This window comes from Siniperca chuatsi, linkage group LG20, assembly GCF_020085105.1.
Source record: "Siniperca chuatsi isolate FFG_IHB_CAS linkage group LG20, ASM2008510v1, whole genome shotgun sequence".
In the NCBI taxonomy this organism is placed as follows: Eukaryota; Metazoa; Chordata; class Actinopteri; order Centrarchiformes; family Sinipercidae; genus Siniperca; species Siniperca chuatsi.
In genome coordinates this window covers 21,442,608-21,468,586 of record NC_058061.1, presented here as the reverse complement: position 1 = coordinate 21,468,586, position 25,979 = coordinate 21,442,608, and the positions used below count along the sequence as shown (strand labels likewise).

Sequence of the window (25,979 nt, the reverse complement as noted above, 5' to 3'; positions counted from 1 at the left end):
TACCCATTCATCCACGTGTGTGATGGCTTATGGACTCCTGGTGACTAAGTATAGCTTCATTCATGCAACAAAGAGACATCTGGCTGTGTGTGTGTTTGGGGGTCTAATGTTTTACAGTTATTATCCTTTTAAGGGAAACCTGTCATTTTTCTTTTCCCCAAAGCAAAGCTGTGGGTGCAGCTGATTTTGGTTAGAGATTAGCTTGGAATGATTACATTTAACACTACTCTGGTCACTTCAGGAGGGACCTTCTAACTGCTAGGAGTTACTAACTGCTACTACTATTAATACTACTTGCACCGCGACTAGTATTACAGTACTAACACTACTGCTAATACTACTTCTACTTTTCTTTGACTAATACTATGACTACAACTGCCACTACTTGTGTGGTGGTTGTAACTATTAGTAAATTGTACTACTAGTAGTATTACTGGTACTACTGATATTACTACTACTACTACTACTACTATTAGCACAGATGCTACTAATATTACTACTACTACTATTACTACTCGTACCATCACTAGTTTTAATACTATTACTAGTATTACTACTACTACTCCTACTACTGTTACTACGTGTACTTCACCTAGTATTACTAGTAATACTACTGTTACTACTCCTACTAGTACTATTACAATTTCTACTACTACTATTACTACTTGTACTACTACTAGTATTACTAGTACTACAACTGTTACCACTACTACTGCTACTGCTATTACTATTCCTACTATTACTACAACTGCTACTTTTACAATTTCTAATACTACTAGTATTACTAATACTCCTACTCTTACTGTTATTATTTCTGCTACTACTACTGCTGCTACTACTATTACTAAAATTAGTATTACTAATACTACTATTATTACTATTTCTGCTACTACTGTTACTACTATGACTACGCTCATTACTAAAACTGCTACTACTTTTATTAGTACTACTAATACTACTACTATTACTACTCCTACCACTAATATTACTAAACCTGCTACTGCTATTGCTACTAGTAGTATTACTTGTACTACTGCTACCACATTGTCAAAAAGTCTGAGGCACATGTATGTGTGTCTCAACGAGTGTTTCTGAGACGATAAGTGGGCAAGCACAGCGGTGCACTGAATCCACACACACACACACACACACACACACACACACACACACACACACACACAGCTACTCAAGACTACAGCAGCCAAAGGCAGGACACTACCTCCACAAAATTGAAGAGGAAAAAAAAACATGTAATGTGTCCTCTGGGGAGCAGATGACTCATACCCCCATACACACACACACACACACACACACACACACACAGATCCTTTGCTTTAACCCTCCTTGTTTATCATGACCACAGCAGCCCCTGGTGAGCCATGGATTCTCTTGCACAGAGTGTGTTAAATAACAGCACTTATAGTCGCGTGGCCATCAGTGTGGATGCACTAACAAACGCAGGGTGCTTTAATGGTTTCTTGCTGCTGTAAAGGGTGTGCACTCTAATTAGAAGGTTCCTCAATTAGCATACAGCCCCTATATGTGTGTGTGTGTGTGTGTGTGTGTGTGTGTGTGTGTGTGTGTGTGTATTGGCTCATTCCTGGTGACGGGAAACAAAAAACACAGAACTCGCTGGGGCTTTCAACACATTGACGTCAGTTATGTGTAAGAGGTGTTTATGTGTTTATGCATGTGTGTGATTTTGTGCAGGTGGGTATGTGTGGGCATGTTTAAGCAAAGCAGCGGCAATGCACGGTATGTAAGAGAGAAATTATGCATATGTGCATGTGTGCGTGTGGTTTTACATTCACTTGCACAGTGTAGCAGACCCACTATAATTAGGGCTGCTCCACACACAGACCTCGTCCTGCATTATTCATATAGCTCTCTTCTGCAAAGGTGTGGAGATGGTAAACATTTGGACAAATGGATCCAGGTGTCGATATTAAAGATGGAAACATCAAATGATGCAAATAAACATTTCTCATGACAAAATAAACAAAGGATAAAAAGTCAACCAGGTATTTTCTGCTCTACGTATATCTTAGTAGGGGTAATTGGCTGTGTATGGCATAGATAAAGTATACACATGGTGGCAGGTATAATAGCATAGCACTACCACGATTACTACTACTAATACAACTACTTTACTACTACCATTATTATTTAAACTACTTCTACCATTACCATCATAGTATTTCTACTACTCCTTCTACAACTACTAGTACTATTATTATTACTACTACTACTAGTGTTACTACTACTACCGCTGCTGCTGCTATTACTCTTATTACTACTACTACTACCACCATAGCAGTATTACTACAGACTACTACTACTTCTACACTACTAGTTCTACTATATTACTAATGCTATGACTGCAACTATTATTATTTATACTACTTCTACTACTACTATTATTATTGCTACTAATGTAACTACTAATACTAATAAGAAGAAGAAGAAGAAATTGAGATAAAACAAATATAATAATACAAGGCCCACGGATAGAAAAAAACAGATAAAAGAGATCAAATAGAATGTTAAAACAGTAACATACAATCTGGTGGTAACATGACAGAGCTGTATTAAGCAAACAACAAGGTCTCTTTTAGTCAGTCAGGACAGAGATTCGATAAAAATGTGTTTTGAGGCAGGATTTAAAACAGAAACAGTGCCAGCAGACTGAATACTTAATGGAAGATTGGTCCAAAGCTGAGGTACGGCAAAAAAAAAAATCATCCCTTGACTTTAACCTGGACTCTGGAACGGCTAAAAGGCCCAACCCAGCAGATCTAAGAGGCCTCTTAGACAGTGAAGAGTTGTAATTTCACTGATTCACTGATGAAATCTGGTGACTGGTCATGTAAACCTTTGTATGTAATTTGATGCTCAGCCACAGCTCGAGTGTTAAGGGAGGGACACAAGGCATTCAAATAGTCCACACAAGGACATAAGGGGATGTATGATTTTCTTACTATTAAAAGACAATACATGAAAGAAAGATGTAGAAACACTTAGGGGCGAAGTCACAAAGAATGAATTGCAGCCGCTGATAGCACCACGAATTGTGCATCATTTGCAACCGCTATCTGCGCCGTCTCAAGGTCCGATTCGCAAAAGATATTGAGCTAATGATATTACAGTGCAAACACGCCACTTTACCACCAACTCTCTGAAGACGCTAATAATTTCCCTCTAACTGCGTGTGGCTCTTAGCGCTGGTGTTTGTGAATTTGACCTTGTTTTTCAATGAGGCTCATTTGCATAGAAAGGGGCCAATTTTGCACCAAAAGTATGGATATTACCTCATTTACATACCTGCAAATAGCACCGGAGCACCGAGACGCTATTTGCTTGGCAGCGCAGTTAGGGGTGCAGTTCACCCTTTGCGGGTGCTTTGAGAATTACACCGTTTCTTTTTGTCGTATTTATGCAGGCCACAAAAGCCGCGCAATCCTTTTGTGAAATTGTCCTCAACGTACTACTATATAATCAAAATTCTTCATTCCAGAACAAGATGTCAACCATTAGATTAACGGCTGACACCTACAGTGAAAACTGCAGTGATTCTCAACTTTAGTCGTTGCCATTACTCTTTTTCTGGCCAACCAATTTACACCTGTCAGGTGAAGGGCATTCATTACCTGGTTTGATAGGAAACCAGCAGTATTCAGGGTCCCAAGGAACAGAGATGGAACCACTGTATGACTGAGTTCAAGGAAGGTGTGTGTTTTTCAGTCTTATTATCATAATTGTGGCCATTCTGACTGAGTCATGCAATCTTTGCAATCTCCTCTGTTGTAGAGATTCAGGAAACACAGACGGCGACTACTTCTCTAACAGTACAGTACACACACTAAATAGATAGCAACCCGCAGCTTCACACATTAACAGAAACAGGCTCATTTCTGTGTTTACGTTTGGTCAAACTCAAAGACAAGGGTTTGAAATGATTTCTTATTATTGGAAGTTTATTTGGAGAGCTTTACGCTGCCCTGATATACAATGTTTCACCGGAACCGCATTACTCGAATCTCTACAACCGAGGAGGCTAGTGCAGAGTTATTACAAGTACAATCAAAAACTGTAACATAGGGTATTGAGCAGGAACCCTCTGTTAGGAAGCTGATTTCAAAATAAAATACCTCCACCGGCCACAGTCAAACTTGCATGATGACTCGACAGCTCTCCTGCTGTTGACAAAACAATCTGACCACAGGTCACCACAGGTGTTCTGGAGCTTTTGATTATACCACATGATCTTCTTCAGCAGATGGAGTTTGTCCAGTTGTGATGGAATAGTATATGTTCAAATCTGCATTTCTTCTGAGCATTTTCAGGACTTTTAATTCATGTTGGTTTAAAATTTGAGATCACACTTCAACTATCTATTTCAACCTCTAAAAGTTGAAATCAGATTTTAACCAGAACAGCTACTAAATGGACCTTGCAGTGTGATTATTTTCCCAACTGCTGTTTCCGGGGTCAACTAATAACTTTTAACTCTAACTCAACTTTAAAGCCAACATGGACGAGAAGTCCTTAAAGTGCTAAAAAGAGGAAATTCATTTAAAAACATTTACAACTCCGTGGCAAACCCCATATGCTTATGAAGATCATGTAATATTAACAAAAGTTCCAGAGCCGCTACTAAATGGACCTTGTAATGAGATTATTTTGTCAGCTGCTGTTTCCGGGGTCAAGAATGAACTCTTAAACTCAGCTCTTCAACTGCTAAGGTCATCAGAATTTTGGGATGCAAATGTGGAGCCATGGTTCCCCAAACGCTAAAGATTATAAAATTAATTAGTTGCGGAAAGAACAATAAATAGATTTTTTTTTAAATGTTATTACAGATGTAGCCTAGTCCAGTTCCTGAAATGGGGAACATTTTGTATGAGACCTGTGGCAAAGAGAAATACATCATTACAAGTTTTAAATGGGTGCTTGTGGAGCGTACCTGAGCGGAGGTGCTGTTGAGCTTCTGCAGGCCGTTCTCCAGCCGCTCCATCTTGGTGGTGAGGTCTTTACTCTTCTGGCCCAGCAGACTGCGATATAGCGTGATCTGCTCTAGGAAAGACTTGGGTGTGGTGTAATTGTAGCGCCGCTCGTTGGCCAGGTACTCCTTGGACGTCTGATTGACACTCGTGTGGACGTATGCCATGAATTTACTGACTGACTCCTTCACTTGAGGCTGCGAGAATTGTAAATCACAGAACTGGTTACTTCCCATTAAAAGGAGATGACTGTGCAGATTTAGCAGGAAACCAATATTTCCTGAGGCTCAAGCTCTGAATTAAATTTTCGGGGCCTCCGGTCTGCTCTTGAAATTAATATCACATTCGTTGTGTCACGGTGCCTGACATTGGAAATTATATTTTCAGAGTGTGAACATCATTTTTGTGGGTGGCTTCATCCCTGTGTGTATATTAAAGTATAATCTGTTCTCACTTCAACATTCTCCACCTCCTGGAGGAACCTGAAGCTGACAGACTCCAGCGCCTCCTGCGGCCACTCGTGGAACCAGTCGATCGCCGTACAGTTCACCACTGCAGGGAACTTCCTGCTGCGAACCCTCAGTTTGCTGCCCACTGGAGAGAAACACAGAGCCACCTGCAGTACAAGCACACACACACAGACACACACCAAGGTCAAACAGAATTGAGTGTGAAGTCTGTTATAGCAGCGAGATTATAGTCATTGTCTTTTTTCTAGAGTCACAGTCAGGCTGAGAAAAGAAGGGCAGGGAATTCCTACTCTGGGGCCGTATTACAGAAAGTTCCTAACTTGCAGATCCTATCTTAACTGTTTCGTAATTAGGGTTAGGACCTGATTTAGGAAAAAAGCCATTACAGTTCCTAAGTCAATGTTTCTATCCTAATTTAAGTTAGGATTTGCTTCTGTAATACCAAATTGGTATCTTAATTCCTATCTTAACTTAAGACTCAAGATAGGAAGTTTCTGTAATGCGGCCCATGAGTGGCACTTTTTCGTGGTCAAGAGGGGGATGGAAAACTGTGAATTAATTATTTGCAGCTACATCATTAAGCAAATAAAGCCTCCAGCAAGCATGTGAATTAAAAGAGTGTGTTGAGCTGCGGGCTACGTCAAACTGATTTTCACTGTTGGAGACTAACAGCTGGCTTGTTGAGAAGCTCAGCCAGATGCTCGATACCATTAGACTGAAGAAACAAACATGCAGAAGGCACACCCACAGACACTACTGATGATAATCAACTCCGGAGAAAGAAATAGCTGCATGCATATTTTACATTCCCTGTGACATCCCTGTGCTTCTTTACAGTGCCACGAGGTTACAGCACTCGTGTTATTCAACATACGTCTCAACCAGCTTGTCCAAACCGCAACATGTTTTGCTAGTGGGGGCTGTATATCTCACAGACTATTCATTATGTATGTATACACGGTCCACAATCCAGTACGAAAATTAGATTTTATTTTAGTTATTCATGAAATACAGTGAAATGGCTTTGATAAACTGTTTCTTTTCATCATTTAATCATTTCATAATTTCCTCTTTTTCAAGTATTGAACCAGACATGTCCCAGAACATTATGTCTACTGCCTCTTCAGCAACAGTAAACATGGGCAGCGATGCTCTGGAAAAATGTTTTGCCCAGTCACTGAGGAGACATTTTGCAGCCGACTGAGCATTCTTCACCTCGATTCCAGGATCAGTATCATCCTTCTAAATTTGATCATTTCAACAATGTTATTTAGGTGCATGTTGTTGTAAATACAACAGCTCATGGATTAATTTGTTGCCTTCAGCTGGAAGGCGTCTGGGGCAGTGTGCTTTGGTAGTATCATTACCTTCTAACTTTATCATTACTCGGCTAGAAACGATTAGTTCTACTGGTAACTCGACCTTCAGTGTACAAGTTGCATGTTCGTGGTGCCGCCAGCATGTTTTACGATACCGCTGCACATTTGAATAGAACGAGTGAATAAAAATTGAGAAAACTCCTGCTCACTCTCTCACTTACTGCTGGAATATTTATTAATTTAAGACGTTTCTGTCTGTTTGACCTTCATCTGGTATGATGCCCGATGAAAGTGAAATATTCATGTGTGCAGATGATTTTTTTCATTTTTTTTTTTCAACGTTTGTGAACAAGTATTTGCAATGTACAGATTCCTGAAGCATGCCAATGAGTTGTGAGCAGTTCATTCAAAGAGTGATTTTCCTTTTAGAGGCCTGATGGGGAAAAACTATGCAATATTTCACCAGAGGAAAAAAAGCAAAGATTTGAGAAAAGTCTAGAAATAAATATGATTTTGCTCAACATGCAGAGTTACATGCAGAGACACACAGTAGTCAGTAATTTAATGCAAAACATTCTGAATCAGATTGCCAACATTTTTGGGAAAGCACCCTATCCATCCAGACAGACAATTTGAGAGACAGAGAGCCAAATAGTTTGAAATCCACTCTTTACAAGCTCATGCCCATGGGACTGCCTTCCCCATTTATTCACTCTCCAACCCAGGGAGGCTTGAGCTGGGAATGAGGCGGGGGTGGAGGATGTGGGTGGTGGTGGTGCACACTGTAATAATGACAGGATAAGCAACCCCCTGGAATCTCTCTCTCCCCAGGGGGAACAAAGCAGCTACATGTTGGTGAAATTATCTGCAGCTAAACGGTGGCTTTTCTGCTCATGCCGGTGATTTATAACGACGTGCACTGCCTCCGGAAAGCATTCAAGTTCATCTGAAAATGTCAGGAAAGAAAATTGTCTGGGGAAAGGCTTCATCATAAAGCCAGATGTTTATCCAAGTATGAGGGTTTTTTATTTTGGAATGGTAAATTAGAGCATGAGGCGGCATGCTATTGCTATATTAAGAGAGGGTGAAGATCAAATACAGACACAGTTCCATGAGAGAGATTGATGGTAAACTTTCCCCCTAAGGAGAACCACTGTGAACAACGTTTTCTGGATGATAAGTAGTGAAATGCAGAATCAAAAAGGACACCAATAACTCTTTGTCCTGTACTTGTCTGATTATCTGACTGGTTCACCTTGAGCTGTCTGCGAACCCGGTCGATGAAGAACTTCCAGCAGTTTTCCCTTGTATCCATCAATCCCGAGCCCCGGACCTCTGGCCTGACGCTGCCAATGATGTTCTCCACCTCGTCGTCTGGGAACAGGTCAGGAATCTCTCCTTGAATGAATAAAATCCCTCACATTACCACTGGGAAGACCACCAAGATTGTGGGAAGCAGTTATTGTGATGATTTTTCTGTTTGAGCTAAACTCTCTAGAACTTTCTTATCTAAGTTTCTGAAACCAGGCACTTCATTTTTGCCCCAATGTTCCACCAGAGCACCTAAGTGGCCCAGGTGCTCCAGGGTTGCCCCTCTGCTCGTCACATGTCCCTCTGGTTAGCTCAAGATCTGCTCTGGTGTGACATTAGAGTCTGACATTGTATTTATTGTAGCTAACTTTTTGTTTGGGTAAGGGTGCTAACTGTCCCACCAACATAATTTTCAACTGATACTGATGCTGCTGAAGCAGTTGCTAGGAGCAGTTAACGCTTTACAACGATCAAAGAAATATGCTGATTTAAGAGATTATATTTCTTTAAGTAAAATTACAACAAGCTCTGGTACTGTAAAATGATGTCTCCATTCTTAATCTGGCCAATAATATTCTGAAAGGTTGTTGGTTCAAACAGTAGTCTATGAGCAAAACACCTTAAAGAAATTGTAGATATGGGCAACAATTCAGAGGTGTAGAACCAGGCTAACTGTAACCCTCTAGATAGAATGGGTGCCCCGTATTTCATTTTTGGCCCCGTCCCTTTAAAAGTCTGTGCACGCCACTGGACGTAACAATATAGCGCCAAAGTAATTTTGAGATGAGTATGAATACAATAAGCAAACAAGATCATTACTATGGAGACTTTGACACTTCATTTTATGTTTGTTTTGGGTTCAAATTGCATACTATACATTAATTCTAACTGTGCTTGGAATATGTAGTACATTCACACTAAAGAATTTTCAAAAAGTAGTATATTTCAAAATGCTAACATGCATAACATGAAGTACGGTGTGTTAGCTTCTTGTTTTACTTTTGTGATATAAACCATTGAAATATTTACATGTGACATGCTAAAATGTAGTGTAACATTAGCATGTAGTGTAATAGTAAGTAAAGAAGAGTCATAAAGTCAGCAAACTGAATCAGTAATAACAGTTATACTGTTCACTTAAAGTTTCTAAAGTTTGCTAAAATTAGCCGCTATAAGCTACTGGTCATTCCGGACCAAGTTAGGCTGTAGCAACAAAACCTCTGAGTATATTTAATTGAGCAAGTGTGCGTTCTAATCCTTAAGAATTCATCTTGTTTATTTGTAAGAGGAAGATTGAATTATTTATGTTTTTAGAAGTTCATAGTCTTGCTTTATGTCTTCAAATTTGAAATTGGAAGTTGTGTTCTAAAGTTTTGTTGTTGTATTGGCATATGCCATCCTTTCCAGTCCTATAAAAAATGATATAGTACCTTCATTTTTTGCATACTAACTGCCAAATTAATGCCAACATTAATACATTGATAATCATTTTATATTCATATTTCATTATGGTATAAGTTGCACCCTTCCTGAATCTCAGCCTTGCTTGCAATTCTTCACAATGATGTGTTGTAGTTGATGAGTAATGCTGCATAAATAGCACCACACTAGTTTGTTGCTGCGGCAAAGCAAAAGCATTTCTCTTTTGCAAAACATGTCACGCAGTAATTAGCGAAGCCTGCTGTTACCCGATGCCAACAGATCGTTGACCAGAACGAGGAACTTCTCGTCTGCCACTTGGGCGTCAGTCATTAGGAACACAGTGCCAATATTCTTCACGCCAGCTTTGATGTAGAGGGACGCCAGGTCACTCTGGGTGACAGGGAGAGAGAAAGAGATGGAGTGGGAGAGTGACACATATAATGAGATTGGCCTGTGAGAGGGCTAAAGATTTGTTATTTTGCAGTGATACATGCCTGAGACCTGAATCACTGTGAGGATACTGTGTGGATTACCAGTACTGTGTTTACATACTGTAGGGATTATGTCTATATTTCACTCAGATACGCCTCCATGTTTAAATTAAACACGGAGGTGTATCTGTATAAACCTCCATTTTAAACCTCACCAGGCTGTAAGAAACCTTATAATACTTAATATGAGACTAACTGAGTTGTTCAGATGGATGTTTTTTGCAGTGTGGTATGTCTGCCATGTAATCCTCCTCATACCTTGAGGTCAGTGATACTGTAGCCTTTTCTCAAGGTGATCTGGAAAACCTCAAGATTGGAGATGAAGGCAGCCAGTCGGGTCAGACTCTGCTTGCCGCTGCCACCCACTCCGACCAGCAGCGCATTACCCCGTGGAGACTCCAGGATTCGGTTTATACGGCAGCTACATGTGGAGGTGTAGACAGTCGGGGGAGGGAAAGGTGTGAGGGAGGAATCAGTGGAAGGGTGAGATAAAAGGTAGGGGGAGGCAAGCCGGATAAAGACAATCTCTGTCTGACTCATAAGACAAACAGCAGAAGACAAACAAACACAGGCAGCTTCTGTCTCCTCTCTGCTTTTATACTGCCCGTCACTCTGTTTCATTCAGATGTACCAGTATGAAATGTATTAAACATTAGACTAAAGTGTACTGTGCTCCTGAAAATCTTTATGCCTTCAGTAAAACAAAGGCATAAACATTGACATGTGTCCATGTTAAAAATAAGTGATTTAATTTTAATTTTTGTTGCTTCATTTGTTGCCAAAAGAAATACATCAACTGAATTCAACTGACATTTCAACTGTTTACAGTGCACACACCTCAGCTTCCTCTAGCACTAACTGCTTTAATCTTTTACAGTTCAACTGACATTTCAACTTTCATTTCTTATACTTCAGCTGACAGTTTAGGTGCTTTCAGCTCTTACTCTTCAAATGACAATTCCACTACTTTCAGCGCTTATATTTACATTGCAAAGACCTTAAACGGTTCAACTGAAATTTCAGTTGCTTTCATCGTTTACAGTTCAGCTGACATTTCAACTGCTTTCAATGCTCACAAGTCAACTGACATTTCAGCTGCTTTCATAGTCAGGTGACAGACTGCTTTCAGATTTCACCCTTCAAATGTTAATTCAACTTCTTTCATTGCTAACATACAAAATGACAACTCAATTTCCAGGGCTGAAATTGAAAATTCACTTGCTTTCAGCAATTACACTTCAACTGATTTCATCTACTTTCACCCTAACACCTCAGCTTTACTTAGTGCTTCAACTTCCACTGACACTTCAATTTAGCCTGTTTACAATTTTTACACAATATGTATATTCAACATATGTGAACACACTTTAATTTCCTTCAGAAAAAATATTTTGTAGCTTTATTAGTCATCTTACCCATTAAATGATGAAAACCTAAATGCTACTGCATCTTTCTGGTAGATCATTCAGCTCCATCAACATTTTAGAAACACTATGTTGAACATCAAATATATAAAAGGACTGACCGAAGGAAGTTGGCAGTGTTTTTTATTATATGACTTGCACATTTATAAAGAGAAAACCAAGAGAAAGCCAATCATTTTTTGGTACTTTTCTTGAAATCGCTTGAAAGATGCTATATTTTTCTTGTTGTCAACAAATCCCATTCAAGAAAAATGAATCCAACAATGCGTTTTTTTCAGTTTCTTAATACTTTCTGACTTTCCTACCCTGTCTGTGGCTCTCAGCCCCAAGCCCACTGGTTCCTACTTAAGACATAAATCTTCAAAACTGTTCCACAAGTATTGAGCTGCTTCATTTTTAAAAAAGGTTCAGTGATATCCTAAAACAGCTAGGCACTGCAGATTTTAGCAAACATTACTCAAACAGGCAGAAATAGGGCCTCTCTTGGGCACTATTTTCAGCTGTGGATTAATACACACGTGGTGCACTACAGCCTTAAGATATATGAGGGATTGATTAAAAATAAACTACAGTGCCCATGTTCATGATAAGTAAGGAACATGTGTGACAGTGTTACTAATTTTCACCTCGTAACACAAACTCATGCTGTGCAACCAAACACAGTTCAAACCCACAGAACTTTATATTTAATTCTGCTGGAGATCCCACAGTTTCTACAGATACCAAATATGTATGTCTGTGTTAAGACACAATGCGAGTGTCAGCCATAGAGCCCCATGTTAAAAAGCCCAACTTTACAGCAGAAAAAAACATGTTTACAGCCTGGTACAAAAAACAGTTTTGGTCTCTATAGGTAATTTCCCCCTTCATGACAACTGTTCAAATTATAATAAGGCTTAAAGTTGTGCCTAATTAATGATGTGGCCGCTTTGAGTGACAGGTGGGTGCCCTCTCAGGTGTCTAGCCACTAGGTGGTTCAGCAACCAGGCTTCATTCGGCCCACCTCAGCTCCACCTCTTTGCCCATTTTAGATTAGCTGGAGTCGGGCATGAGCTGCCAGGAGCCGCCCACTTTAAGCTTCACGACGGCTCTTCAGAAACCTATGGGTGACGTCACGGACGCTACGTCCATGTTTTATACAGTCTATGGTCAGAACACACCTTGAGACTGAATTTTGGTTAGGTTATTTTTCCAACCTTAAAGCTACTTAAGGACAATTAAAGGGAGAAACTGGAAGTTAGGGGCTTAATAGTTTTTTTTACATTTTTAGACTGAAGCAAAACCTAACCTGCCCTCTTTATTTTTGTTAGGTCTTCATGATGTATGCTGCATTTGCCTGTCTCTGCTTTTGCTTTCTGCTACCTGGGAAGCCTGTTGATTTCCTTGACAGACAATAAAGGAACTGATGAAAACACTTTTTTCTTTAATCTTTCTTTACTCCCCCCACACAGTCCCCGAGGTTCCAAAACCACTCACATGTGAGCCATGGCGTCCTCAAAGAGCACCAAGTTTAGTGTGGCGTTGACCTCATTGTAGCTGTCCAGCACCTCCAGCAGGGTTTTATTGAGGCTGCTCCAGGACTCTGCAGCCATGTACCTGGCCTCCCCCAGCCCACGGGCAAAGTGGCAGTAAAGGTTCATCTCCTTGATCTGCTCCAGAGTCTCCTCCATGTCCTCAGGACGCACACACATATTGCAGTGGTAAACATACAGACCCACACACTACCCCTGTCAGCATAACATTAGTGTTAAGCTTAAACAGTCTGGACAGGGACACAGCTGAATATCACAGCTGCGCAGAGGGTGACCTAGTTCATTTTCACCCTGGCAACTGTTGGGCCCCGAATATTTCACTGGAGAGATTTTGTGTGTCTCTTAGGGATGCTTGTTTTCTCTGCTAACTTCCACTGGCATAAAGTTGCAGTAGGTGTGATGAATGAGGATTTTGTTTTTTGTTTTTTACAAATTCACATCTATATTGTGGTCATTGTCATAGTATCAAGTGCACGTCCTTACAGGGCTCTAAAGACTTTCTTGTTTGCATGTAAAAATAGCAAGAAAACATGCTGCATATTGCTCTGTGGCACAGGGGCAAATTGTCCTAAGTTTACAGAAGGTGCCAACTCTGAATAATATATTCTGGAGTGGGTAGTATTATTCTCTCTCCTTCTCTTTCTGTGGGTGTGTGTACACATATACTTGTCAGGTTCTTCATTGTGGCATGACTAGTGTGCATGCGATAGAGCCAGAGAGGGTAGTGAGGGGAGCAGTGGACAGAAAACCATTAAAATGTTTTCCAATTTGCCGGGCTGACAGCACAGACCCTGACAGCCAGACCCCCATGCCACACTGATTAATATTCTCTCCAACCCTCTCCTGCCCCCCCAACATTCCTTTTTCTCATCTCCTCTTTTTCCTCGCTGTGTTGGCCACTGATGTCCAGGTCCAGACACAGAGCAGGCAGCCTAATGATTTCCCCCCTCCCACCATCCTCCAGCCTCCTGTTCTTGTCTTCCTCTGCTGAACTTTGTAAAACTCTCACCTCATAGAACTTTTTCACTGTGTCCGCCTGCAGCTTATCAAAGACCTGGAAGTCCTGCTCCTCCACCAGCTTGTCTCTGTAGACCCGTTTGGACTCGTGCAGGTAGATTTTCAGCAGGTCCGGAGGGGCTTTCAGACACTCGCCGGTACAGAAGAGAATGCCCTGGGCAGAGAGGGGAGAGAGCAAGGCTTAGAGTTTCTGATTTGGCCCATTTACACCACAACAAGGAGGGAAATACAGCACAGTCACTGTGGGTAAATCAATGGATATTGAGTGGGCAAGCTGTTAGTAGGTGTGTCAGAGTAACTCAGAAAATAATGGCAGCGCTTTTCTTTCATCTCACTGTCTCAGAAGTATTGCTGTATGTGGAGATAAGTTCTGTGGGCAGGTGTTGGATGGAAGAATTATGAAAAATCAAAGAAAGAGTCTGATGTGACTGTAATGCTTCCAAAGAGTGTTTATTTTCAAACAAGACTAAGGCCGTGTCCAAAATCTCTCCCTATTTATTATACAGTGCTCTATATTTGCTGTCTGCCATTTAATTTGAGTGTCCGAAATCTGAGTGTGAATTTTAGGCCCTATATACTGCTCTGAAAAATTCCCACAATGGAATGAAAAAAGTGGTGTCCATGGACACTACTTTCTGCTAACAATTCCACAATGCATTTCATAGATACAAAAAGTGTCTGAAATCTTCATTTACTGCTCAATATAGAGTAAACTATGGAGTGCATTATATACAGAGTAGTAAACGAGTGAATGAGGGAGTGATTTCAGACCAGACTAAGAGTCTACAACAGTTGGGGAGATAATATCTTACTCAGAATTAAAATATCAACTTCATGGTGGTGCTAGTGGAAAAGTCAGGGAATCTCCAAGTCTACAGGATTCATCCTGTGGGGACCATGAATGTTTGTACCAAAAATGCCAATTCATCTTGTAGATGTGGAACTATTTTACTGGATAAGTGAACATTTTGACCTGCTGCTACATGAAAAATCAGGGGGCGAACCAAGTTAGGATTCATCCTCTGGGCACCATGAATGTCCGTACCATATTTTTTGGCAATCCATACTATAGTTGTCAAGACACTTCACCAAAAAGCAAAAATGTCAATGTTAGAGGAAAAGTCAGGGGTTCACCCTGGAAATCATTAGGATTCATCCTCTGGGGAACATGAATGCATGTACAAAATTTTATGGTAATCCATCCAATAGTCAGTCTGGACAAAAGTGGTCCGAACTGACCAACAGATTGACCAACACTGGCATCCATAGAGCCACACAGCTTGCAAATAGAAATGTTTTTCTGTAATTTATAGGTCTCTTCATCCTCTGTTCAAAAACAGCAGAAATTAAAACAGAAAATCATGACGATGAGCAGATGAGTGTTTAGTGATGATTGATGATTAATGTGTCTCTAGAGGTGGCCTGTGTGACGTGTTGGCTTTCCCACTGGGCCACACATGATGCAATCAGGCGGAACTCGGCACAATCTAGATGCCTCACATAACAGGTGCCGTATAGGATGAGGAAGGGGACAAAGAGGCGCCCAGGCACTTTTTGTTCCCCTCTGCGCACTGTCACCCAGGAGGCAGAGGCAGAGGCAAGCAGATGCTGTGTGTTTCCAGCCCCAGAACTTATTCTAATCAACAGAATTCATCTCTGGGGGTAAATCCAGCTGAATCTGATCTGCCTTCATATCTGAGCCCGCTGAATGTGACAATTGGCTGCTAAATCCACTGTGTAATGGTGCAGATGGGAGGTGTGCCTGTGTGTGTGGATATTTGCATGGATGTGTGTACTGAAGATTCGAACTGAGCCAGAATTATCGCTGCTACTCTAGATCTACAAAAGTCAAGATGTTTTCCACGAGAATGTGTGAGTGATCTAATCCTTTGACTTTTAATAGATCTGTCTTTTCTACTCCATTTCATTGCTTAATGGTGTCAATCATGACACCCTGCATTTATTGTGTAAAAGTATGCCTGAGCAAAAAAAACCCACCATATGGCAACTCTATATAACAGTTGTACTCGCAGGCTTAGCTGTTTGTTGTACGGCAAAGCACTAACTGAGAAGAAGAGAGAACTTTGTTTTCTTTCTCTCCAGCCGACTTTGGCAGACTATCTCATCCTCTCTGTCCCTGATCTTTCATTGCTTTGTTCAACTCAGAGGAGAGGGATTAGAGAGTTCTGGGTGTCGGCATGTATCTGTCTGTCTGTCGCGCAGTCTGCAGCTTTCCTCGTAGCCTGACAGCTGCTCTGAGCCCCAAACAACTCTTCCCCCACTAACAAATGCCCCCAGCTGACTATCAACGGAATATCATACAGACATATTGCGCAGTCAGTACAGTTCGGCTCTCTGCACTGCGAGTCTCATGTACTCTCTTTCTTTCTCTTTCCCTTGTCTCTGTCCTCCTGTTTCACTCCGTCCATCTTTCTCCCATCTCCTCCCTCGCCTCTTGAGCTTCGAGGAGCTCATTTAGGCTGACGTGGGGAAGACAGGCCCTCGGATATGCCCGCTGGTCATGGCAGAGAACAAACACGGGCAAACAGAGCTCTTTGACAACGCTCCCAGTCGGATGCCAAACTGTTTGTCTTGCCCTTTAAGTGGAATTTGGCTACTGTACTTCACTTATAGTATGTCTAATTTAACATCCACGATGCGTAATGATCGCCCCAATGCTTGGAGAAAGTAGAGATTTATGGAGACAGAGCGTATGAAGGAGAAAGATGGAGTACTGTAAGAAAGTAAGTAAGGGACAAAGTGGGAAAAGTAGTAGAGAAAAAAGTCGGAATGAAAGGAAATTTGCTGGCATTAGCTCCTACTTACTATTAAACAAAAACCCCTAACCTGATAATTTTGTCAGCAAATAACAGCAACAATTCTCCTAAAGATGCAACCTGAAGTGTTGTCTGGACCTGCTTCTTTTGTCACATTTAAAAACACCTTTGCAAGGAGTGTTGCAAGCTCACACAGTCCCTGAGCTCAGTTTTCTGGCTCATTAGAGTTGATCATAATGAGATGGTTGCCTTTGACTACATCTCCAAGTTCCAAAGTTTGAAAAAACAAAGTGAATCACAAAAAGATCCCCAATTATTTCAAGCTGAGGCGAACATCTGATACGTCAAGCCAGAAAACACCATTTAGGCCTCGTGCTCGAAATTAGAGGAAGTGTTTGTACTGTCTCGCCAAATACTTACTTTCTGAAGGTGCAAAAGCACAGAGATATGGTGGGGGAATTACAGCTGAGGCAGCGCTGTGAGCTGCAAGGCTGCTCACCTCTTCCCAGCTGTCCTGACGTGTTAGAGCCAGGAACTGAATAAGTTAGGCAGAAAAACTTCAAACAAGCTCCTTTTCTGGCTTTCTTTCTATTTTCTCTATGGGGGAAGAGAGGAACAGCGAGAAAGCTTCAATACTGTTTTCTCTCTGTGGTTATTGGACGTGCAGCAACGTTGTGCAGACCCCTTAAAAAAACAAAGACTTTGACAAAGTAGGCAGAATGGCCTCTTTAGACGCTGGCTGCAAAGTGCTACGGTGCGGCTAAACTTCCTGCTGCTTCAAGGCAGTGATGTGTGATCAAGGGTCTGGAAGGTACTGTAAGTCTTGGGGTCATCGGGGCTTGAGCTTTAGGATGGTAATTATGCTTAATCTCAAAGCGCAAAAGGCTCAAACTCGCTACAAATCATTATAATGGCTAAAATCCAGTAGTCATACAGGAAATAAGGTTAATAATAGCATACTTAAAGACACAGTGAAATGGCATCATTAAGGCATCAATATGCATAAAACCAAGTGGTGGTTGGATGGTCTAAGAGTGTCTGAAACCCTCCTCCGATGGCAGAAAACTATTTGACATTAACTAACATTAATTCTTTCATTCTTCACACAACTACTTCCGTTACTTTACATGCGTAGAACAGAGTGCAACACCACGAATGGCTTCAAAACCACAAATGTCAACTGATGTTAGGGGATCACCAAAGTCATTACGATTCAAAATGTGGGGACCAATCCATTTGGTAGATGTTGAGATATTTCACTGGATAAGAGAAAACTTTATGTCCCCCTCACGATGAATTGTAATAACTTTGGTGATCCCCTGACCATCTACTACTGTTATGTGAATATTAGGTGTTGGGTGCGTCATGTTTCCATTGCACTTTGTTGCGTTTTGTTTTTATCCATACGCCAACTTTTCTACCTCAGCCAAAAAAACATATATCCACGTCAGCTGTACTTTGTGTTTTGTGCTACTTAGCTAAATTTAGCATACTAACACACTATAAGATTGTGAACATGGTAAACATTATACCTGCTAAACATTAGCATGTTAACATTGTCATTGCGAGCATGTTGACATTAGCATTCAGCTCAAAGTACTGTTGTGCCTAAATACAGCCACACAGAGCTGCTAGCTTAGCTGCAGACTCTTAGACACTGCTGCCCCTTTAAACTTTTGCTTGTTTATGCCCCTTTGGGTATAGCTGCATGTCCTAATTGTCTACCTGTTGTCAATATCTGCCTGCATATTTGAGCAGCTGTTGATTTTAACCAACTTACCTACTACGACCACCTCCTTTTTCATTAAACATAGTATTTTGATCCATTGTAATATAAAAAATATTGATTAGTGCAGCTTTAAAAAGGTGAATATGAAATAGTATATTACTACACCTATGTATTTTGTACATTGTGTAATAACAGTATAGCAAGAACTCAGAGCTCCCTTTGTAAACTTCTAGATTCTAGATTCATCTTTATGAAATATGAAGTTCCTATAACTGAGTGGCTTAAAGCATTAATTATACAATGGAATGTGTTAAATGAGAGAGCCTGCCCTCCATGAAACCGTGGAGGATTTTGACAGAAATATCGCCCCAAAAGCTTCTCCCTTGACAGCCTTCGCGCTCTGATATTATATTCATTTAAATACATTAAATCATCACTAACACCCGTGGAAGTGCAAATCCATTCTATTTTCTGTTACACTTATTTCAGACTTATTTCTAGCTTTCAGACCCAGCTCTTAAATCAATAATAATTTAGATGAGAAATTAGTGACAGAAGCCTGGCTCTTTCCACATGGGAAGCAGAGCCGTAAAAACAGAGAGAATCAAGGCAAAAATATCTAACTCCTTGTCTGAAATGGAAAGGGGAGTGATATGAAAACTTTTTCGATTTAACTTCTGACATTTAATTGTGAAAAGATTAACCTGAGGTCGTTCTTCTAAAAGAACATCTATGTAGATAAATTCATCTTCTTATATATTTTCTATCTATGTCTCACCTGGAATATGTTGGAGAGGTCTCGCAGGTTGAAGATGTAGTGGAACTTGACTGCGGTGGGGAGAAAGGTGGAGGAGATGCGCTGGTGCAGGGCCAGGGCTAACTGGACCAAGGTGGGGCAGCTCTTCTGCAGGGCGGCGTTGAAGCCTTCTCCTCTCAGGTGCTGAGACAGGATGGAGGTGTAGATGGTGCTCAAGGGCTCGGCTCCAGGAAACGACAGGGCGAAGACAGAGAAGTGCCGCTGTGGAGGGAGATACAGCATAAACAAGACAACGGTAAACATGTTGTTCCTCACTAATGATGCAGTCAGTTATCTTCCGGACTAAAAGCAAAGGTCACCCTGTGGGCGTTTGCAGCAGTAAGTGAAGAGGGACTGTCGCTCAGTCAAGCGCGCCTTTTAAATTCCAATATGACCATCTTTAAGTTATAATTATATCACTCTCCTTCGGAAAAGTAGTCCTCTAAGTTAAGTCAAAAATGGATCAGTGAGTATGTTCTGTATATCCCAGTTATAAGTCGTATCCTGTCTTTGATCATATACTGTATACTTATTAAGTTAATTTAATTCCAGTTTCTGATCACTCTCCGCTGTCTGCACAGTGTATTCAACGCCTTGCCAATCTGTTCTGTCCACTGAACTTTGAGGACAGTTTAAGATGAGCCTAATTTGCTTTATGGCTGCCAAAGGCTAGAAAATCTATGGGCTCTGACAGGATCAGGTGCAAGACAATTAAGGTGTGTGCTGATCAGTTAACGATCCCCTTTCAGAGGTAGTTTCAGTGGTCAGTAGAAACGTACAGGCAAGATCCCTGACCTGTGGAAAGAATCTTGGATTGTGCCGGTCCCTAAAAGTAACTGACTAGTTGAAATGAACAATTACCGCCCTGTGGCTTTAATATCAGTCCCAAAGAAATGTCTTGAGAAGCTGATCTTAAATCATCTAAACCCTGACATCATCTCTCACCTCAGTCCTTATCAGTTTGCATGTCAGAAAGCTAGGCGGGTTGAAGACGCACTGCTGCTTATGTTAAACAGTATTTATGAACATCTTGAACAGGCTCATGGCTTTGTCAAAATTCTGTTGTAAGTACTTTTAACACCATTCAGCCTCACCTACTGTTTCAACAGATCTGGGTGTCAACGGCAACCTAACTGTGGATTTTTTTGTAAAATGTAGCCAACAAGTTTAAGTAAATTCTATACTGTCATCTCCTAGAATAAGTACAGGAGCGCCTCAAGAATGCGTCTTATCACCTGTTTTATACACTTTTCACACAAACCAATGCCAGTCCTCTCAGCCAAAAAGTTTTTTAACGACACAGCATTGGTAGGCTTTTTAAAATCAGATGTCAACTCTACAATGTATTTTGAGAAAGAGAGAAAAAATTTGATCAGATCTTCAGGTCAATGTAAAAAAAACAAAACAGGGCCATGCTGACTTTAAATGTAAAAACTGTGATGTGCCCTTGACTTGGATTGGCGGTGAAATTAGTTAAAAGAGTCTCAACGTTTAAACAGCTTGGAATTGATGTTGACAATAATCTAAACTTTATGGATTGCACTGCGTCTAAGGCCAAAAGACTGCAGTAACGAATGCAGTTTAGAATGGATCATCACGTCCTTTTTACAAGTCAGTATTACAGAGTGTTTAGACTTTTGGTACTGAACACACATCAGTAGAATCTAGTAAGTAATGTCTGAGATATCACATTAGAACACTGAATGAACACATGAACAGTTATTGTGGCATCCATCTTTCACCACTGTGTTTTTCTTGTGCTTAAACGTTTAGATACATCAGATCAGCCTGAGATATGGCACAAACAACATGAACAAACAAATGAACAAGCAAATAATGTGCCCCCACCCTCGGGCACACCAGTGTAATTTCTGAAACGTAATGTTGAGACACACCGTAATTTGCTTTTTGTTAAAGTTTTATATAAATCCAATCAACTGTGCATGAATGGCCACGCAAATGAATGAGCGGACAAATGAACAAACAAACAGAAAACAACATGAATGCGGACAAACAATGTATTGGTCCAAAGTTTTGCCAAAAAAATTCAGCTGAATAAATAAATGAATGTGGAGCAGCACATGTCACCTAATTGTATAATAGGAGACAAATATAGATAAAAGACTGTCTATGATAACAAGTGCAAGAGGAATTAGTGCACATGTAACCCTAGCAGTGTGTTGCATAACCAGTGGAACACAATGTGCTGTGAGGACATGCTGAATGTGTGTCTGTGTGTGTGTGTGTGTGTGTGTGTACCTGCAGTCGTGGATTGATGGTGAAGCTGCCGGCTGTGGGGTTCATGCAGGACACGTATTGAACGCTGTGTATCTCCTTCAAAAGCAGCTTATTACGGTCATACCTGGGAGTACACACACACACACAAACATACAGGGGGGAAAAAAATCATTATTTAACAGCCTCGCATGCACACAAACACCCACACACGCCCTGGCACACACACACACACACACACACACACACACACACACATACACACACACCTTCCTCACACTTTTACCGATATGGACGCCTCAGCTCCCACTTAAGCTGGCGTGGCTCAGTAGCATCCTCCCTCCTCTCAATTTCATACCTGAAATCCTCCCAGCATATCTCTAATGGGCTGACCGTGTCTAAGCCAGTCAGCCTGTGTCTGACGCAGTGGAACTATGTTCAGAATGGCCTCACTGTGTCAGAGAGATGAGCAACAAAATCCTTTTTAAGAGGAATCATACAACCCTGCACTCACATTTGACTTGTGACACTCATAAAAGTTGTAGAATATTGATACTGAGGCAGGGATCTGTCTGAATACTAAAAGATGTTTTCAGTAGAAAGGCTGTTCATCTGAATTATTAGGGTATTACACCTATCAGCTGCTGGCACTCTATTATCTGAATTATCCTTTTCGATGTTAATACATGGGGGAAATTGTCTGAAACTGTCCATCATTTATGCAATTACAGTGAGGAACTATCCCCTGCTGATGTGGTATTTTCTGAAAATCACCTAGATAGACAGAGTCTAGGCATAATGTCATCCGCTTTAAACAGCACAGGCATGTACTCGTGTTTGTTCATACATATATATTGCATAGCTGCACGTAAATGACAGAGCCTTACCAGTGGTTGTAGTCCATGTGTTGGCGTATGAGCGTGTGAGGTTGCACCGTGCCATATGCATCCACCTCGGGCATATTCATGTCGTCTATGAAGTAGATCAGTCTTCTGCTACCCGGAGGTCCATAGTTGCGCCCTGCTTTCTTCTCAAGGGGCTTTTCCAACACCGCTGTGTAGGAGAGGAATGGAGGAGCAGAGAGCAGAAATGCGGGAAAGAAAAAATGAACACTGATAAAGGTGTAATTGAATGCCAATATTCATGGAGCAGTTTAGAGCTAGAGAGTCACAGGTCAGTGTTGAGACTTTTGATTTAACTGGAAGAGTAGGGATCCCCAAAAGGGGTTGCAGGATGAATCTAAGGGGTCGCGAGATGCTTGACATGTAATAAGACAGAAAGTCTGCTACACAGAAGTTGGTTTATTGTTTGAACTTTTTTTTTGCCTTTGCTTTTTTTTATTTTGAAATACTGTATAGTTTGACCTTTTTAGACCTCTAAATATTATGAAACCGTCTAGGAGGGAAAATCGCACTTTAATTAAACTGCTCACAGCTCATAGTCATGCACCCAGTACGAGGGGTCGCAAGTAGACAATTCTTTGTTGCTGTATTAAAGCTTAACCTACATAGGCAATAATGCAGTCTGAGGTGTTCCAGTATAGAAAATGTTTGACTCTGCCAAGTCTAGTGCATTATCAGTACTATTGTAGTTTTCATGGCAAGAAAACAACAGCAAAATTGAAATTAAACTTCTTTGGCTAATGTGGAGTCAAATTGTGTTTATTCAAATAGTTCAAAATCAAAAGTGTGTCACAGAGGGCTTTACACTTAGCCTGGTTCCAGACCTCTGAATCGCCTACAACATCTCTGACATTCAAATTGAATTCTGCCAGTTGGAGAAACAGTCAACAAAAGGGGATCAAAAATAGAGATTGTATTGTCATACATTGCTAGCTAGCTATCTAGCTACATACAAGAAAACAGCAACAGAAATGGCCTTAAAAACAAGGATGTGATGGATCCTGCTGTACAGGTTGTTGTAAGAACTTAAATTGGAATAATTATTGGTATAATCCTGTGATACATAATTTTAACACACACCTGCCAGCCAATCAGAAACAAATATTTGACATGGCGATAGTATAAAGCCTGATATACAAATGTATGGTTCCTACCTTGGAGCATAGCAGACGTGGTGTAATAGTTAAACGGAACATTTTTAATCATGTATTTCTCTGCGTCCAACGATCCCAGTTTGTCCCCAACCAGAACAGACTTCCCTGTCCCAGCGTTCCCGACCAGCATGACGGGCCGACGATGTTCCAGGAGGCGATCCATGAAGTAACGAACGCGAATGGTCTCTGTAGTGTGGACCAGACATGCCTGCACATGGGAAACAAACATACAATATGTATACACATAAAAATCATACAGTATGTGCACAATCCTTGTTAAGATGTTAATATACTGAAGGCTTATAGGGCTGCAACTAAGGATTATTTTGATTATAAATTAATCCGTCAATCCACAAGTTCCTAAATGTGACTGTGAATTTGTCAAAGAACTTGTAATGACATAAAACAGAAAAGCAGAAAAACCTCACATTGGAGAAGCTGGGATGTTTTGCATTCTTGCTTGATAACCGATACTGGATTTTTGAGGCCAATACAAGCACTGATGTTTGAAAGTTTAAAAAAAATAATATAATAAACAATATATCAACCAATATTCATTTTTTAACACAAACAAATAACATAAACACATATTTTATAAAGACCCCTTAAATTTGGATCAATGAAAACATGAAGATCAATGAATTGTGACCAAAATATGTACTGAGCTGGACTTTTTACAGTTAAAAAAGAAACTTGTAAGTGCTCTCTGGTGGACAAAACTAAGTAATGGAGACACAGTTTCAAAATTAGCTCAAACATCTTTGGCATTTTTGTACTGCAGCTTCTTATTACTTATTAGCGATCATTTAACCCAGTACCGATATAACTGTATATAACTGTGGTAAGTTATAATCAGTCTGTAATATTGTCAGTGCGATCAGGCTCTATGTAGGATTTTAAGCTCCATTAATCTGTGTTTTTATTTTTTGGCCACCTGGGGGCAGAACTTCCGAACAAGTGAGAAACACAAAAGGTTGGCTAACATGTTAGTATGTTAACATATTCACACATCCAGCAGACACAGAGCAACATTAGCATTATTTTGGAGTTGTGTTTTTAGCCACCTCACAAATGTAGTCTTGTGTTTTAGTCTTCAACTCTTGAGGCACTTAAGAGGGTCTTAAGCTGCTAAATGCTCCAGCTAGTTGCTAACTTAGGTACTGGGCAGGTTGTGTACAGTGGGTTTATTAGAGATTTTCATTGAAAAACGCTGCCTCCTGCTGCTGGAACCCAGGTTGACAAGAGCAGTGAGAGTGAACCAAAACAGTAAAAAAAAAAAAAAAAAAAAAAAAAAAAAAAAAGTCAACTGAAAGACGCTTAATCGTCCTTGCGAGCAACTGCAGATTATACTGTCTATATACAGTGGTGTGAAAAAGTGTTTGCCCCCTTCCTGATTTCTTTTTTTGCACGTTTGTCACACTTAAATGTTTCAAATCATCAAACAAATTTAAATATTAGTCAACGATAACACAAGTAAACACAAAATGCAGTTTTTAGCTAGCTGGTGTGTTTTGGATCATTGTCCTGCTGCAGAACCCAAGTTCAGCTTGAGGTCACAACAGATGGCCGGACATTCTCCTTCAGGAGTTTTTGGTAGACAGCAGAATTCATGGTTCCATTTATCACAGCAAGTCTTCCAGGTCCTGAAGCAGCAAAACAGCCCCAGACCATCACACTACCACCACCATATTTTACTGTTGGTATGATGTTCTTTTTCTGAAATGCGGTGTTACTTTTACGCCAGATGTAATGGGACACACACCTTCCGAAAAGTTCAACTTTTGTCTCGTCAGAGTATTTTCCCAAAAGTCCTGGGGATCATCATGATGTTTTCTGGCAAAAATGAGACGAGCCTTAATGTTCTTTTTGCTCAGCAGTGGTTTTCGTCTTGGAACTCTGCCATGCAGGCCATTTTTGCCCAGTCTCTTTCTTATGGTGGAGTCATGAACACTGACCTTAACTGAGGCAAGTGAGGCCTGCAGTTCTTTGGATGTTGTTGTGGGGTCTATGAATGGCTGAAGAAGAACAAAATGAAGACGTTGGAGTGGCCTGGTGGAGATAAGTTGAGCAAACTGTCTGCGAATGTTTATTCAACATCTGTTGCATCATAGCCGAACCTTATATGGATTCAGATGTGAATTTGATACAGCATTCTAGTGAGGCTGACAGACTTTGGACCTGACCTGAATCCTATTGAGATGCTGTGGCATGACCTTAAAAAGGCTGTTCATGCTCGAAAACCCTCCAATGTGGCTGAATAACAACAATTCTGTAAAGATGAGTGGGCCAAAATTCCTCCACAGCGCTGTAAAAGACTCATTGCAAGTTATCGCAAACGCTTGATTGCAGTTGTTGCTGCTAAGGGTGGCCCAACCAGTTATTAGGTTTAGGGGGCAATCA

The 25,979-nt window shown here is 40.7% G+C and overlaps 1 protein-coding gene across 2 annotated transcripts in view; it reads right to left on the bottom strand.

The window, feature by feature from the left end:
- dnah9 (dynein, axonemal, heavy chain 9) overlaps positions 1–25,979 on the bottom strand; it is a 143,900-nt gene that overhangs the window by 55,832 nt on the left and 62,089 nt on the right. Inside the window, exons 45-55 of one of the 2 annotated variants that reach the window (XM_044178887.1) lie at positions 23,580–23,787; positions 22,411–22,576; positions 21,548–21,650; positions 19,271–19,510; positions 13,979–14,140; positions 12,914–13,110; positions 10,272–10,434; positions 9,789–9,912; positions 8,045–8,187; positions 5,455–5,616; positions 4,964–5,197 (exon numbers count right to left, since the gene is read on the bottom strand). In XM_044178887.1, the coding sequence (XP_044034822.1) occupies positions 4,964–5,197; positions 5,455–5,616; positions 8,045–8,187; positions 9,789–9,912; positions 10,272–10,434; positions 12,914–13,110; positions 13,979–14,140; positions 19,271–19,510; positions 21,548–21,650; positions 22,411–22,576; positions 23,580–23,787 (1,902 nt within the window). Of the gene's footprint in view, positions 1–4,963; positions 5,198–5,454; positions 5,617–8,044; positions 8,188–9,788; positions 9,913–10,271; positions 10,435–12,913; positions 13,111–13,978; positions 14,141–19,270; positions 19,511–21,547; positions 21,651–21,881; positions 21,911–22,410; positions 22,577–23,579; positions 23,788–25,979 lie in introns of those variants that run through there. The other variant, XM_044178888.1, reaches the window with a different exon arrangement.